At 37.6% G+C, this 18,019-nt stretch overlaps 1 protein-coding gene and 1 long non-coding RNA gene across 2 annotated transcripts in view; one reads left to right on the plus strand and one right to left on the minus strand.

Annotated features, from left to right (window-relative positions):
* LOC134747677 (uncharacterized) overlaps positions 1-17,782 on the minus strand; it is a 118,429-nt gene extending 100,647 nt beyond the window's left edge. The window contains exon 1 of the long non-coding RNA XR_010128352.1: positions 17,689-17,782. This is a non-coding gene — a long non-coding RNA (uncharacterized LOC134747677). The remainder of the gene's footprint in view (positions 1-17,688) is intronic.
* LOC134747810 (cuticle protein 16.5-like) lies at positions 8,259-13,205 on the plus strand. Its single transcript, XM_063682447.1, has 4 exons — positions 8,259-8,285; positions 10,965-11,114; positions 12,005-12,142; positions 12,967-13,205. The coding sequence occupies exons 1-4, from the start codon at positions 8,274-8,276 to the stop codon at positions 13,138-13,140; spliced, it is 474 nt and encodes a 157-aa protein (XP_063538517.1). The 5' UTR covers positions 8,259-8,273; the 3' UTR covers positions 13,141-13,205.
* Positions 17,783-18,019: the final 237 nt, after the last annotated feature.

Genomic DNA, 18,019 nt, shown 5'->3' on the forward strand with positions numbered 1-18,019 from the left:
TACAGTTCACAGAACCACGAGTCAGGAGGTCAGGACCAACTCTAATATGATTATTACCCAAAACACGGTATCATAAAAAAGTGTCGCCATCTATAAGAAATCAGTGGACACTAGTGGAGCCCTAAACAAACTAGCAGGTCTAAAACTAACGCTATCAAGTATTCTATCTGGCTCACGCTTTAACTCAATCCCCGCCTCATAGATGGCGGTAGGAGTCACTTCATGTGAAACATTCAAAATCGGCCCAATTCGAACAAATCGAACAATGCTTATAAGATGTCACAGCGATACGATACCGATCTGTCATTGTCAAAAGTGACATTTTTGGTTGAAGAAATTTCACTTTTGAGACTGACAGATCGGTGTGTCGCTATAACAACACCGACTTGTACTTTCCGGTTTTTCAGGTTTTTCATACTTCAAGACGTCACGATCAAGTACCGTTTAGTAGAGGGCGTTTAGCGCGTAGAATAGATACCTAGGTACGCCACTACCTAACCTGCCTATGAAGTCGCTGGTCCTGGGTTCGAATCCCGGCACAGAATAAGTAATTGATCCCGGTAAGGGCATTTATTTGTGTGATGAGCAAAGATATTTGTTACTGAGTAATGGGTGTTTTCTATTTTATTTAAGTATTTCTATATTTATGTCGCCGCTACAACAACAAATAATAAAACCGGCCAAGTGCGAGTCGAACTCGCGCACGAAGGGGTCCGTACCATTACGAAAAAAAAACACAAAAAAATCACGTTTGTTGTATGGGAGCCCCATTTAAATATTAATATTATTCTGTTTTTAGTATTTGTTGTTATAGCGGCAACAGAAATACATCATCTGTAAAATTTTCAACTGTCTAGCTATCACGGTTCATGAGATGTATGTTCAAGACAGACGGACAGACGGACGGACAGACGGACAGACGGACAGCAGAGTCTTAGTAATAGGGTCCCGTTTTTACCCTTTGGGTACGGAACCCTCGGCGGGCAAGTCCGACTCGCACTTGTCCGGTTTTTCTATTCTTCCTTCAATTATATACTTTATGTACCTAAATATAACTTCAGTAACTTTTACTTTAGAACCTTTCATACAAACATTAAAATAATAAACTCTAGCCAAATGATCCCATGAATAGTCCCCGGCAAGCTCGGTTCTCCATACAAACGTAGTTACGCTAAAACTTTGTACTTACAATAGGATAAGGTATATCTAGGTCTGTATAATTACCTAATGTTTATGTAGGTTTAAATACAATAGTTAAAAAAATACATCGAATACTTCATACGAAACTTGTTTTTGCTCTATTTCATTTGTTTTATATACTAGAGTTATATAGACTAATTACAGACCTAGATATATCTCATGTCATTGTATGTGCAAAGTTTCATTACAATCCGACACGTAGTTTTAAAATGAGAACGAAACTTTGACAACGACAACGTTGGACGTTTGTGTTGTCACTCGTTTAGTTTTAGTATAGTTGTAGCTTAGCTTTAATCCAGGTACCCACTGAAAATCAGCGTCATGGCTTGCCGTGGCATAAGGATGACTCACGCTAGACCGGGCCGTATCCGGGCCGGAGCTTCCGGCGCTTACTTTTCTATGACATGACAGGTGATCACGTGATGTTTTCCATAGAAAACGAAGCGCCGGAAGCTCCGGCCCGGACACGGCCCGGTCTAACGTCAGTCATCCGTATGCCGTGGGGATCCTGTTTAGCATCTAGTTTGTTGTATGTGTTTTTCAATGTATTGTCCAATGTTTATGTTATGATGCTAAATAAATATTAAACATATTAATAACAGGTCACTCACGTATTTTAAGTCTCGGTACGGAGTGAAACATGTCGAGCGTTTTCCACTTAAAATACGTGAGTGACCCGTTATTAATATGTTTAATATATGTCTGTGTCTCACGGAAGTTTTGTTATTAAAATGCTAAATAAATGTATTTTAGTATGTGGATATTTTTGCACTTTGGTGTTTTTTCCTCAGTCACCCGTTGACCCCGAACGCTGTAAAGGGTTCGAAACGTCGGGATGTATTATAAAATTTATAAATTTCATAGTTTTATTTCATGAGTAACTATCGCGGTAACCGAAGAAAATATTAAATGTATTTTCTTTCTTTCTTTCTTCAAACTCCGTTTGTATGGGAAGGTGAAATTCGGCCGAGCTTGCCGTGGACTCTTAAGGCAATATCACACCTGATAGCGTGACGTCGCCCATCGACCGGCAGTCGATGCCTGCATTATTGACGACTGACCGAGTGATGACCGACCCAGATAGCCGATAACGATATAACTGGGGCTGGACAATTTGTGGCGTGTGACATAGATTTGTCCCTAGTACGCTGACGATAGTTTTTTTTTATACAAACTGACCTGTGGTTGATCCGAGGTGACCTCGATCAGGCTAGATATTTTTTTATACCACGTCGGTGGCAAACAAGCATACGGCCCGCCTGATCGTAAGCAGTCACCGTAGCCTATGGACGCCTGCAACACCAGAGATATTACATGCGCGTTGCCGACCCTTTAAAAACCTGTACACTCCTTTTTTGAAGAACCCCATACTGTAGCCCCTCGGGAAAACCTCGGCAGTGAGCTCATTCCACAGCCGAAGCGTCCGCGGGAGGAAATTCCTCTTAAACCGCACAGTACGCGACCATTTAGGTGCTAGGGTGTGAGGATGAACACCCTGCCGATGGCGATCGGTGCGGTGATAGAAAGCGGCCGTTGGCATCATGTCAAACAATTCTTCAGAGCACAGCCCATTGTACAAGCGGTAGAACACACACAAGGAGGCAAAGTCTCTCCTTAGACTTAAAGGTTCAATACCGCTTGTGAGTTTGGGATCGTCGACAATTCGTACAGCGCGCCTTTGGACTGGGTCCTAGCCAGCTTGGATAAATTAGATCCCATTAAAAACATTAAAATCATTTGAGAAAATTCATACTATAACATGAAATTCGTTATAGAGGTAGTTTAGGGCCTGAGGAAGGACATAGGATAGTTTTTATCAATCGGACGAAGTCGCGGGCAAAATCAAAAAATAAATCTTTATTTCAGACCGTAGCGATCAATACTGACTAATTAAACTACATGAACTGTGTTTAGCTCATTATTAATCTTACAAGTACCTGCGCACGAGTCTAACAAAAACTAACCTGATACACTTATCGCAACCTCCACTCGATTCTGCAATTTCTGCATATGGCTCACATTAGCATTTCAAATAGGACCCTTCAGATTAGGTGCGAGGTTACTCATTTGTGTACCTAATTTCGAGTTATTAAAGCGTAATGAGCTTTACTTGGATCAATAGATTAGGTTTAATGTAAATTAATTTAGGCCTAATGGACATATATTCAATCTTGGTCTTGAAGCGCTGATGGCCTAGCGGTAAGAGCGTGCGAGCGACTTTCAATCCGGAGATCGCGGGTTCAAACCTCGGCTCGTACAGATCACTACAAATTGAACCGTGAACCGTAATGGACGGTCAGTTTACGGTTCAATTTGTACTGGTTAATGGTTAATTGCATTATTCCCTGATCCCTATAAGACAGGTTTACCTAGTTTAGCGCTCAGGACACTATTCCTAGGCTGTCTAACAATAGAATACTCCTAAAAATGTAATTCTACTATGTAATAAGCTGCATTTTTGATACACAAATAAATTATTTTTCATTTTCATTAACGTTTCGGCCAAAACTGGCGTGAAGTGACGTACGCGTTTGCGCTAATGTCCCGCTTGGCGCGCTGTTCAAAATCGCATACAAAAATAGACATAATGCAAACGCGAACGCACCTCACCGCTATCGGTTATCAAATGAAATGTACACTAGGTTCTGACAGAATTTTTAGCCAATCAGCCCGCGCAGCATGGTTTTCCCTATCACTAAGTCCGTCACTTTCGCACTCACATACTTGTTAGAACGTGACAGGCATGGTGATAAGCGTACCGTGCTACGACTCCTGCATTTTTTCAAGAACGATTTTTGTCGCTCTATACAACACATCCGACGAGGTGTATTCCCACCCATTAGACAAATGGGAATGATTTATAAAAACACCTATTCCCATCTGTGCCCGGCGGGAACAAATGTCAATACACCAGATTTTTGACCACCACACATGTGAAAGATTAAATTTCCCGTAATTTCAACATTTTACATGACTTATGATATGTGCATAAATAAACTTATATCCGCAATTAGCTCCATGCATGAATTTATTTTTATTTTTGGATTCATAATTTATATCGTGGGAAATGATAAAAATACTTTTGTAAACCTTAACATTATTTTATTAAAAAATATTTAAAATGTTGAAAATTTTTGAGCGGTTGAAACGCTCATAATTTTTGGCGCGAATTCGACAGAGCGTGATGACGTCACACGTTGGGCGGTCCAACTGACGTTTGCTACGAATGACACTAATCTGTCGAACGCGTGACGTCACGTGGCGTTTCGAGCGTTTCGATCACTAGCTTTTCGCGGGCAAATTTTTGTACTTTTTATTTATAATTTTAAGTAATTAAATGGTAATTTAAAAACGGAAATGCATTTGTAACATGTTATAACGGTAACAAATATCCGAATAAAACATATTGCGTTCAAATATAAACTTCATGCATGAGGCTAATTACGCCACCTCAGTGCCTGAGGGCAGTTATTAAAACTAGTGCTCTGTCACACGCATTGATAAGTAAACATCTATCTTACACCATAGAGTAACTTATACTAGAGCGGTACTGTCATAGTAAATTTTGTAACCCCAGTAAATTCACTGCCATCTGTCGACACACTTTAAAACTAAAAATGAATATTTATAAAAATACGATAAAATGTATTTAAATATGGATAATTGATTTTTTTATTTGCATTAATTATTTTTATATGATTTTGACCCATGTTCTTTCACTGGTATGCGTTAAAATTATAAATAACAAACGAAATAGTCAACGCCCTCTATACGAGTGTAGGCCAAAACTAGTGGCGCCATCTGATCGAGAATCAAATTTTCGTGATTTTCGAGGCACGTTTTTTCTTTAGACTGTATCCATCTATTACGGAGTTATATCTATCTTTGCTTACACGAAGTCTAATCCATATTGCACAACTAAGTCTAGCCCTAGATAGGCTTGAGATTTAGAGATACGGCTGATTTATATACATACATATCTTAGACAGGCGGGGTGACGAAATACGGGCAAAATCTAACCGATATATTAATTAACAACAAAATACAAGGAGCGCCCGTGTATTTTACTAACCGCCGTATTCTGATTTTAATAACAGTTTATGAATTGGATCTGGATTAGTTATGGATCTGATCTTTCAGTGTCAATTTCTTAGTGGCAAATAGGTACTTTTAGCGCGTTGTCCCGTCCACATGACCCTAGTGGGTAGTGACCCTGCCTGTGAAGCCGACGGTCCTGGGTTCGAATCCCGGTAAGGGCATTTATTTGTGTGATCAGCACAGATATTTGTTCCTGAGTCTTGGGTGTTTTCTATGTATTTAAGTATTTATATATTATATATATCGTTGTCTGAGTACCTATAACACGTATGTGATATCTCTGGTGTTGCAGGCGTCCATAGGCTACGGTGACTGCTCACCATCAGGCGGGCCGTATGCTTGTTTGCCACCGTCGTGGTATTTTAAAAAAAAAAAAAAAAAAAAAAAAAAAAAAAAAAAAAAAAAAAAAAAAAAAAAAAAAAAAAAACAAGCCTCCTTGGGCTTACCGTGGGACTTAATCAATTTGTGTAAGAATGTACTATAATATTTATTTATTTAAATTGCTGCTGACTGTAAGCACTGTCCGGGTTATGCAGTCTGAATAGGTAAGTGCGCCATTTCTGTCAGATGACGCAATGATCTGATTACCCAATAGCAAAGTTTAAAAGAGGATGGTTGGTGCATCTCGGGGCCTTCGCTGATAGAATGCGAGGGCTAACGGTAGATTCGTAATATAATGTGATATTTTGAAAATCGATCATCGATCATTAAAAAATACGAGAAAAATTCCATGATTTTCCATTTTTGGAAAATTATAAGTATCATATTTAATACATTGCCAATGCCTCGACAAATTAAAAACCTACTTTTTAGTAGAAAGATTCTGATTTTATAAAAAAATTGTATGTAAGGAAACACAAATCATCATTTATTACTACCGGGAGTACTGGGTGACTTTATTACACCTGTAAAAAATATGTATCTTCGAATACCTAATCACTGGTGGAAAATTTTCATCCTGTAAAGTTTCAAAAAACATACCAACAAAAATGTGTGTGAATAAGGGCCAAATAAAATAAGTGTTTTGAAACTACTTTTTGCATGTAGATGATATATTTAATATAGGTACTATAGGTACAGAAACATGTAGAAAATAATTATCTGTTTTCTTAACTAACACTAAAACTACTATTTCAGTTTCAAGTTTGTGTGCACTAGTCCATTTCATGTCAAACATAGACAGAAAATAAAAATTGTATAATCAAGAATTATTTTTATTCTTACACTGTAATTAAAAAGCTCCATCTGATGACACTTAAAAAATAAATAAAACTTCTAAATGCGGAAATATAAAAATGCCATTTATTCGCTATTACTTTGTATTACTTAGTTGCACATAGGTTCTACAGTAAAACATGTTCGCCTCATCATTTCTATATTGGAACATGATTAAGTGTTAGCAGTTTAATCATCTTAATATAGTAATTAAACTAATCATGTTTATTAAATACTGGAATGTATAATTTAGTGTTCAAGAGCAAGAACGACAAGACCGTAATTAATGTCGTCCAACTTTTTATAGCAAAATTAATGGTAAGGTAGTATTTCAGGTATTTATTATGAATTTAAACCGTGAGTCATGTCATGTATGTTACCTTATTGACTGAGCTATTTCAGATCTTATTCAAACATTTTGTCGATAAAGTGTATGTTTTGTGTTATTTGGACAAATATGGTCAATGCGACGCGACGGTAAAATGTGGGTGTATCGTGACATGATTAACGAATAGAGTACGCTTTTATATTTAGGGGAGACCGCTGTGAAATTATTCAAAGTCCAACCTACCTACCTAAAGTGATCCTATTTAAAACAATTTTTATCAAACTTTCATATGTGTGTGGTGGTTGAAAATAGTGGGTTCAGACCCTCGCTTGTACCTTGCTCAGAGCTGAGATGACTAAAAAGAAGAGAGCAGAGCAGAGAATGCAGTGATAACTAATCGGTCAGGATGCTTATCATACAGAGACAAGAGGTTAAATGCAATCCTTTGTTAAAATAAAAAAAAACGTGCAATCTTAGCAACAGTAATTTCAATTGATGTGTAGAAAATTTTTGCTTTTTCTGATGAACTCAATGATTTAACTATCGTACCATGCCACTCAGTGCAAATATACAAATCGTTTATTCACAAGAACATGTTTACAAAATAAAGCTTACCAAAATTAACTTAGCATACTGAAAATTTTTATTATCCGTCCGATCCGTCGGCCTATCTGATACCGGAGCCGCAAACTAGGCGCAGCCTAGCTGTATCTTGGGAATCGGGAAAAGTGATTTTCTAAGTTAGTTTAAAATATGCAAATGCACTAAATTAAAGAATATAAATAAATATACACTCAAGAGATAACAGATATATCTCGTCTAAAAATAAAAACATAAGTAATATGGATCGTTTTTTTGTGGATAATTAAACTTTGATTATAATTTAATTTATCGCTACGGTGGTACCACAATATCTTTCGAGAAAAAATATTGGATTACATACAATATGAACTAACGGTGTCATACTCATATGTAAAAGAAGCCAAACATATGCATCCCTATTTATAAGTTTTATAACCTAAGATACTTTACTTAACGCCCCGCCTCTACTATAAAAAAACTGATCTGAATTCCCGATAAAAATATTCAAAATCAGCCGTAATTCATTAGTCTTATAAATTTTAATCCTTTAAAACCTCCATTAAAAAAAAACGGCATAAGTGCCATAACTAAATTCCTCTAAAATTAGGAATTACAGCCTTAGCTTAATAGAAATAGAGTTGTTAATCGTTGTGTGACTGAAATAAGATTTTCACGTTGTTTTTCTTAGAAATGTAGGGCCGTTTCTCGTCACGTTCGCACAGCGCACCTAAAATTAATTCTGCGGATGTCTAAACCCAGGCTAGTTAAATACCATCTCGTATATAAGGGCAGCTGGTCCAATAATTGGTCATACCACATTCTTCGTTCGCGAGCGACGGTTATCCCAACTATGCGATATTTAGTAAGTATTTCATTGATTTTGACTTTCTTTTTGAGGGGCAATTGTTAGGGAGAGCGGAGAGCGGACAAAGATGTGAAAATTTTGGTTGAATCATAAATTTTAATTAAAAGATAATGCTAGTAACTTAAGTAATACTTATGTAAACAAAATTAAAGAACACAAATCTTTGCTCTTAAGGGGATCCCATGCCCCAATGACCTTCGATCTGAATCCCTTAGTTTTCTAATGTTTTCAAGATATTTCCCTTCAAAGTTGAACAATTTTAGGTGTTAATTAATTTTAAATTATAACCACATACAAATTTTTAGAGACGTCAAAGACGAACTCAAATATGTAGATTTCGTATATGTAAGATCTTTCACAGCTATCGAGATACGAAAAAAGTGTTTTTTTAGACAACGTTTAAAAAAATCATAAATAAAAAAATATTCATTTCTATCAAAATCCGGTAGACAAAAATGGAGATAAAAGATTGAAGAACCGATAGCCGTTTGTCTTATAATTCTATATGTAGTGCAAAAGCAGGAGATACGATTCAAAACTTGTCAAATTTCGCTGAAAACCTCAGGTAGCCCTATAAAATCGTTAACAGTAAGGTAGATATTTTTGTAAGGTACATAGGCTGTCTATACATAGTCAAAACCTCGTTTTATTTGGGTACAACATACATTAAAAATTTAAAAATATCTACAATAAACGAATCATTAAAATTAAATACTAAACTTATAAATAAAATATCTCAGCTCGCCTTAATGAGTTTTGGTGCTCAGTAGTCTGACAGCGTTACCATTTGGATGGCCAGACTAATTCTCTGTCCGAGGTGGCTGCCAGACCTCTCGTCACTTAAGGCGCTGGCATTGACCATAATTATGCTTCTTCCTTTTGATAAATAAGGACCTATCTATCTAATATCTATTTTGTACGAAGTCACCTAATAAAACAAACAAAATACTATTTCAGATTATTATTTCAAAGCTTCTCATTCCATGATTAGTTTTTTAGAGTTCTACGGAACTCTTTGGGTACGCCCAAAGGGTAAAAACGGGACCATATTACTAAGACTCTACTGTCTGTCTGTCATCAGGCTGTATCTCATGAACCGTGATAGCTAGACAGTTAAAATTTTCATAGATGATGTATTTCTGTTGCCGCTATAAAAACGAATACTAAATACCAAAAACCGGCCAAGTGCGAGTCGGACTCGCGTGCCAAGGGTTCCGTACATTACACAATTTAAACAATGTATTTTTTATGCGAAATGTCTTTAAAAGCCCGTAGGGGTCAGATCAAAAACTAAGTAATTAAGTCCGACTCACGCTTGACTGCACATTTCTAATAGATTTTCCGGTGATCTGTAGGTAAAGATCTATTTTGTGTATTTTTTTCAAAATTTTTGGCCCAGTAGTTTCGGAGATAAAGGGGGGAAATGGTCATTTTTTGCCTATTTTCTTGAATAACTTCTAAACTGTTTGTTCTAAAATTATATAAAAAATATATTTGTGATTCGTACAATTAGCTCTTTCATATGATATGTAACACGATATAGTTTGACAAACTTTATTTTTTAATTTTCTCATTTACCCCCAAAAGTGGCTCCCGTGTTTAAAATTAATTTGTTTACGTTACATGTCCATCTTTGGGTCACAAACTTACATATGTGTACCAAATTTCAACTTAATTGGTCCAGTAGTTTTGGAGAAAATAGGCTGTGACAGACGGACAGACAGACAGACGCACGAGTGATCCTATAAGGGTTCCGTTTTTTCCTTTTGAGGTACGGAACCCTAAAAGTACGTAACCCTTGGTGGGCCAGTCCGACTCGTACCTGTCCGGTTTTTTTTTGTGTGAGGCACAAATTACTTAGTAAATGTAATTCATACTCGTTCCAAACCAACACCCCCAGATATATTCATGACAAATTGACAAATTACATTACAAATAGAAACCGACAATGACAAATAGGAATTCTAAAAATATACAAAGGCATTTGTACCTACCGACCGAACTATTATCACTAGACTTATATTAACCGGGATATAGACCGTGACGAACTATTATCACTAGACTTATATTAACCGGGATATAGACCGTGACGAACTATTATCAATATCTCCTAGGAAAAATAAACAGTTTTATTTTATTAACGGCATCCTAGCCTTGCATGTAGATGTCCCGGATTCGAATCCTGGTAAGGGCATTAATTTGTGTGTTTATCACAAATATTTCATTTCATTTTCATTTATTTCATTCACAAGCAATATTTACATCGCATTGGAAATTATACATTAAAATACTTAGGCTAACACAAAAAAAAATACACAATAACATACAAGGAATAAACGTTAATTTGCTCAAATATAACAAAAATGATTTACTAATGAAAAAAAAAACAATTACAATTGTAAAATGTCAGTCTTAACTTGTACCTACAACTACAACTAAAAAAATGTAAAAAAATCAAAATATGTCAATTACGCAATAATTCTATTATTTCTATTGTAAATGTATGAATAATCTAATTTGAGTGTATATAATGTCAATTCAATAAATAATTTTAACTAGTAGGCTGACAAAATTCTTCCACTGAGTAAAAACATTATTATTTGTTCTTATGTTATGGAGTTATGGATGTTATGTGTACTTATAGAGTATAATTATAAATCTGACTTTTCTCCGCAGGTATTATTTACAGTTGTGGCCGTGGCGGCAGCCGCGCCGAGGCCCGGTGGCCTCGTCGGCGGCTACGGCCTCGGCGGTTACGGCCTCAGCGGCTACGGCCTCGGCGGGTACGGACTGGGAGGCTACGGGCTAGGCGGACTAGGACATGGGGTAACTAGTTTGTCTACGAAGGTAGTACTCACAGTGCTGGCAGTGACGGGTGCGCCGAGGCCCGGAGGCCTCGCGGCTACGGCCTCGGCGGCTACGGACTAGGCGGCCTCGGACTAGGACACGGGATATATATATTATAGAATGTACATTTCTGGAGAAAGCAGCGGCAGTGTCGAGGCCTGGAGACCTCATTGATAACTACGGGATTTACTCTCTCCTCACTACTGATCAGTACCTACCTAGTCAGTGATCACTAGCTCAAAGTCTTCGATGATTTTAACCCTACCAATAAAAAATATTTAGATTCTGGCCGCGACTTTGTCTGCGTGGTATGATGATGATTTCATTTCATTTCATTTCATTTATTGCAGAACCATGGTTACATTAAGGTGTTAACATGTATTAAGTGCATGCATGGTTACCCTGTTAGGGCATAGCAACACAATTCTCTCTGATGACTAATAAAAACTATCCTTTGTCCTACCACGGGCTAAACTATCTCCATACCAAATATTGATATAAATTGGTTTATCGATTAAAGCGTGAAGAGATAACAGAAAAACAGACAGAGTTACTTTCGCATTTATAGTATTAATAGGGAGAAATGATAAACATTAAGTATAAAGCAGTTTCATGTTTTACTAAGAATTGCAGTATCCAATCAAATAAATATTATTTAAATGTATGTTAGTCTAGTAAAAGATTAAAGAAAGTAGTTGGTAATGGCGCTTTATCGTTTGACGTACAATAAGGTTTGTAAATGGAATCAAAATAACCTTGGAAGAGAACCGTCATAGGGATACGATTGAATTTGTACTTTCAATTCTTTATCTGCTGTTACCTATCCCTGTTTCGTACAATAAAATGTTATAACTTACTTACCTTTTCAGGTGTCATCAGTCAGCCTAGTACAGCAACCAGTAGCGGTTGCGCAACCCGTAGTGCATGCCGCCCCGGTAGTGCAAGCGGTCCACGCTCCCGTAGCTATAGCTAAACCTGCTGCCACTAGCTACTCTTCGTTCCAACAGGTAGGGTCAACCAGGTAGTGGGCAACCCGTAGTGCCCGCGCCGGCAGTGCAGGCGGTCCAGGCTCCCGTAGACATAGCCAGGCCTGCTGCCACTAGCTACTCTTCGTTCCAACAGGTACGGTCAACCAGGTGGTGGGCAACCGGTAATGCCGTGCCGGCAGTACAGGCGGCACCCAGAGTAGGATAAGGAGTGGTGACTGTAAAAACTTATAGTAGCATTTAGGTAGGTATATAAAAGCAACTCCTTATAAGTATTGTTCGGATACTTGTAAGAATACATGTATTCCATGCAGCATCTATTTTTTACTAGTAGGGGTAGACTAAGTGAGTAACGAGACAGCTCTACAACTCCTTTACTTATACAGGGTGAAATTGTTATCTCAGAGGGGTGGATATGTAGGTCATACTGAATAACTTTTGTTATGGGGCCAACCACAAAATCGCGAAAAAAAATCATCTGTTCTATAGCAAACATTGACTCTGCTTCACCGAAATATATGAGACGGGAGATGTTTTTTCGCAATTTCGGGGTGTGCCCCATCCATAGAAAGAGTTGTTAATTATGGCCTGCATATTCACCCCTCAGTTATGTCTTGATAATAATGATAATGATACCTAGCCTAAGATCAAAGATAAATAAAGGAATAATAATAATAATTTTATTTGCATTAAATATGGTAAGATAAACAGGTCAGAGACAACAATTTCACCTTACTGTATATAAGTACTTAATTTAGTAACCATTTTTACTCTTTACTTATACCTATTATAAAATGCCGTTAAGACAAAGAAGTGGTCATTTACACACAATAATTTTATTTCAGGTTGTCCACCCAGTCTCATACGCGCAACCAGTCGTCCACGCCGCTCCAGTTATCTCACACGCACCAATCGCGCAACCCATCGTACATGCGCCCATCGCACAACCCATCGTTCAATCGTACGGATCGTACCACGCGCCAGCGATCGCGTCCGTGGGCTACGGACACGGATGGTAGTTACCATTGTACCACCGTTATATGCGTCGAGATCGTCAGTAGTGACAATAAAAATTTGTACCCTGGTTTTTTCGTTTCATTTCTGAATAATAGTCAGAGAAATCTATCATATACACGGTATTTCGTGTAACAGGAGCAATAAATGAAACTGGAGGCTGTACGCCTCAAACTGACCAAAATTTGTCCAGCAACTTTTTAAAATTATGTTTTTTTTTTTAGATTATATCTTTTTCATACTAATTAAATATTATTTTCAATGTACGCTGCCATGCCATCTGTGTGTTTGACGTTCCTTGTCACCCTTTACGCATAACAAATTTTGCAATACATTGCGTCTTAGAATAAATTTTAAAGTGTAATGAAAGTTACACAAGTTATTTTAAAAAGTTGCTGAACAAATGTTGGTCAGTTTGAGGAGTACAGCCTACAGCTTAATTTAATGCTCCTGTTACAGGAAACACCCGGTATACCTACTCGTAGAATTAATTCCTTATTACATCAAGCAATCTCCAAAGGACTAATTAATCAAGTCGATCAGACTTTATAACCGTTAACTTTTTTATTTATTCAGGTAATTACAATAAGGCTCACTTGCACCATCCCACTAATCTGGGGTTAATCGGTTAGACCGTTAACCCAGTGTCAAATTGTAGGTACAAGTCTCGCACAGCTTAGGTGCGAAAGGGCATAAGAGCGTTTTCACATTGTCCGATCCGATATCGGATGTAGGATCCTACATCCGATAAAATGCTTCCGATAGTGTCGGATCCAATATCCGATATCCGACATCCGACAAAATTCTTCCGATAGTGTTAGTCCGACATGACCCAACACACCTTTGCGACCACGAGCAGTGATACAATGCCTCAAGGGCGTATTTTAGATTTAAGCTAGTTTTTAATTTCGTTTACGTAGTACCACTGTATATATCTTGTATGCGAATTAAATTAATGACTAAAAATCTCACAGAAAATTTAAATCAAAATAAATGCAAAACGTATAACGAACGATGACAACATTAACATGCAAAAACGTAAAAACACTAACCTTACGCAAACTCAACTCACTCAACTTACTCAAAGGTTAACTGGAAGAGATCCCTCAAAGGGATAAGTTCCCCTTTGTACATCTTATTTGTACCTTGTAATTTTTTATATGTATTTTTGTACAATAAACGGCTCAAATCCAGGAATCCCTCGTGTAGCATCGCCAAAAACCTAGCCGATACTCAATTTAATCTCAAACGCGAGTGGGCAAAATCGTGGGGCTTGTTAATGGCGGGAAAACTAAGCTCTGATATCACGCCAGGCTCCAGAATAATGGGATCGGACCTCCCTAGACGAGACTGGTGCAAACTTAATAGACTGCGTACTGGTCATGGTCGATGCGCCTACTACAAACACCGCTGTGGGTGGGTGGATTCCCCGGCCTGCAGTTGCGGTGCGGAAGCACAAACCATCCAGCACATCATTCATGACTGTCCTATAACGCGTTATGTCGCCGGCCCTCCCGAAGACCTGGGGCCCTATTCGAGATGCACAACTGTCAGTTTCGGCTTCAACATCAGTTCAACAGTGGAATGAATCATTTGTTCATCAACTGTGGAAAGTATCATTTGGTACAACCAAAACTCATTCATTGAAAAAATTATGCAACAAAAATCAACTTTGTTTTCTTACTACTATACGGTTTAAAATGGCTCTGAACTCGGCGTGGTTCGGTTTGGTTTCGTTGTCACCTAACTGTGTATTGCTAATGTCAAATTTACCTATTCGACAACACACGATTTCTTCCATTCAACTGAAGTTCAACACGAAACGTCACTTAACGCATGTCAAATACCGCTCCTGATCACCCTGAGCGACGAAGCCATAAAGTGGCTGACTGGTCTATGTGTAGATCTTTAATTACTTATACAACACTTACACTGTTTCTATTTCACAATTACTATCATGCCATACGATTAAATAAATAAAATACAATAAAGCATTTACTACTACTATATACTACTACTACTACTACTACAAACGTGTTGTCTCTCACTCACACTAACCTAAACTAAAATGAGATAACAATATCTCACGTGAGATTATGCAAACAAGGAAGCCATAATGAATGGAACAATGTCACATCGGGAGACTGCGTTGTATAATCGATGGCGCATCACTACAGATCGCGTGCGGGCTTATGACAGCTGCTGGGGTCACCACGCTGGATTTCAATCAAGGACCCTAAGGTATGGACGGTATAGAAAGGATGCAAATCTCTTATGGCAGAATTGTTGCAAAAGTGACCGCTTTCAGCTTTAAATAATAGTTCCTAATCTCTTCGGTGACGCTAGTTAGGCTCTGGGACATGAGTATAACATGAACCATATAAGGCAACAAATAACCCGACCAAATTACGTAGGTTGTTTTTGGTAGTATTTTGGTGTATGGTGGCGCCGCCTAATTACTGTTTTTTGATGGACACTTTTCATATATAGAGATTTGGCTCCTTTATATAGTCTCCATGCCCTAAGGGCCTAGCCAAAGACATAATATTCTGTTTTTTTATTCCGTAGACTAAAATGACATTTCATGTGGTACTAAGAAATGTCATGTCTTACACATGAAACGTCATTTTAGTCTACGGAATAAAAAAACAGAACTCAAGTAGCTATAGACGCGCCACCGAGCGACCGGGGTAAGAGAATAGTAAAGTTATTTGTTATACAAGGGTGCAAAGTTGTATTTTACCCGCGAGTGTGGAATTGAAACACGAGCAAGCGAAAGGATTCTATAGTTGAACCACGAGCGAAGCGAGTGGTTCTAAAATAGAATCCTGAGGGTAGCAAGTGTTTCAACACACGAGAAGTAAAATACATTTGCACCCGTGTGTAACACAAAACTTTTCACCTCACTATAGCGAGGAAAGTGCAACATCCACAGGCGTTAGATCATCTTCATCACGGAAATCACTAATTTTTTTACGATATTATAACAAAAAACTGGAAATTCTGTATTTTTACGTGAGAAGTTTTTAAGTAAAAATTTTGTTGACAATGTTGACATTTCTGACGTATGAAATGTCAATGATGCGTTTTGAAATTGCATCGACTCAACTTGTGCGTTCAGAATTATATTTAACATCATTATTAAAAAACAAACGTTTCTTATGGAACTTTAAGGTTTATGACATAAAACCATTAAATAAAGCTAAATTTGGTATTTTTTATTAGATTCTCAAACCATTTGTTTAATGATAATTAATATCAAACGAATCATTATTATGAGCGTTTTACGTTTTGTTATCAGTCAAGCTACTTAAACACGCTCCATCCAAGGTCAAATTACTTTCCCCACTAGTGGATAAAATGCGTTTTTCCCCGCTTGTTTTAAAGGATAAAAGACAACTTTCCGAGCTAGTGAGGGGAAAAGATAATTATTTTCTACATGTTTCTGTACCTATAGTATATTAAATATATCATCTACATGCAAAAAGTAGTTTCAAAACACTTATTTTATTTGGCCCTTATTCACACACATTTCCGAGCTAGTGAGGGGAAAAGAATATTCATATAAAATTTGGGCAGCATAGGATTTTTTCTCTTTCACATAAATTTCGGTATTTCGCCATCGGTCGGTGATAAGGACAAAGCGACAAAGCATGGCACTTTTCTCTTTCCTTTTATAAGAATCGCAATAAGACTATCTTTCTCTATCAAAGAGTGTCAGGCCCAGGCCTAGCCTAGATGACAATCGATTGAATGGAAATTCCCTCTGGTGTTGCGGGTGTCCATGGGCGGCGGTAATCGCTTTCCATCAGGTGATCCGTCTGCTCGTTTGCCTCCTATTTCATAAAAAAAAAAAAGATACATCGATAAACGCCAAACCAAAAAAAAAAGTATCTAATTGACAGAATCTAAAAAAGTCATGTGACTATTTCCGTGCATTATTTAAATTTCGATTGGCGTTTTCTATCAACGATTGTCATCTGGGCTAGGCAAGAGTGCACGTGACAGAATCTCGTGCGCGAGATATTACTTGTCTCTTTCTAATAAATACAGTTAGCAAAAGACGGGTACTCTATCTCACACGTGAGATGCTGTCGCTGCGCACTCGTGCTAAGCTTACAGAGTTGAAGATGCTTCGAAAAAGCAGACGTTATAGAAGTTCCATTATGTATAAAAGCTATTCTTATTTAATTATACGAACGGGTCTACCTTGAACATTTTTATAAACTAATTTCGGGTAGTAAACAACCCTCGGTGTTGTTTACTTAGATCTCCGTTGACATTTTGCGGGGACGTTTGTCTTTCTGTGACCACAGCTGGTGCTATTCAGCTAAAACGTCGGAATTTAAGGGAAAAACAATGAAATTAAATAAAACGCGAGAGTTTAAAGTGTTATAAGAGCTATTCTGTTAACGAGATGTACCTACGGTAATAAAATAAACTAGTTAACCCAAGTTTTCTTGTGTGCTAAATTTTAGCTCAACCAGTTCAGCTGGTTTTACGTAATTGAGGATCAAGAACTAAAAGAATAAACTTTTTACATTTTTACGTACAAACTAGTGCCTACGCCAACTCTTGGGATTAGTTGCCAAGCGGACCCCAGGCTCCCATGAGCCGTGGCAAAATGCCGGGACAACGCGAGGAAGATGATTCGTAATAATTGGAATTACGACCCAATTCGAACAATGCTTATAAAATGTAAAGTAATTACTTTTTTTCAAAGAAGTTTTAGACGGGTTTAAGGCGCTATAAACCTATGAATACAATATCTACTGCTGTAACATACGTATCTCTATTAGCTCAAACAAAGGGATTAAATAGATAGAAAATAATAACTACTTTCTGCCCATCCGATGCACCTGTACCTAATATTATCTTACCGCC

The sequence above is a fragment of the Cydia strobilella genome, chromosome 15 (assembly GCF_947568885.1).
Source record: "Cydia strobilella chromosome 15, ilCydStro3.1, whole genome shotgun sequence".
In the NCBI taxonomy this organism is placed as follows: Eukaryota; Metazoa; Arthropoda; class Insecta; order Lepidoptera; family Tortricidae; genus Cydia; species Cydia strobilella.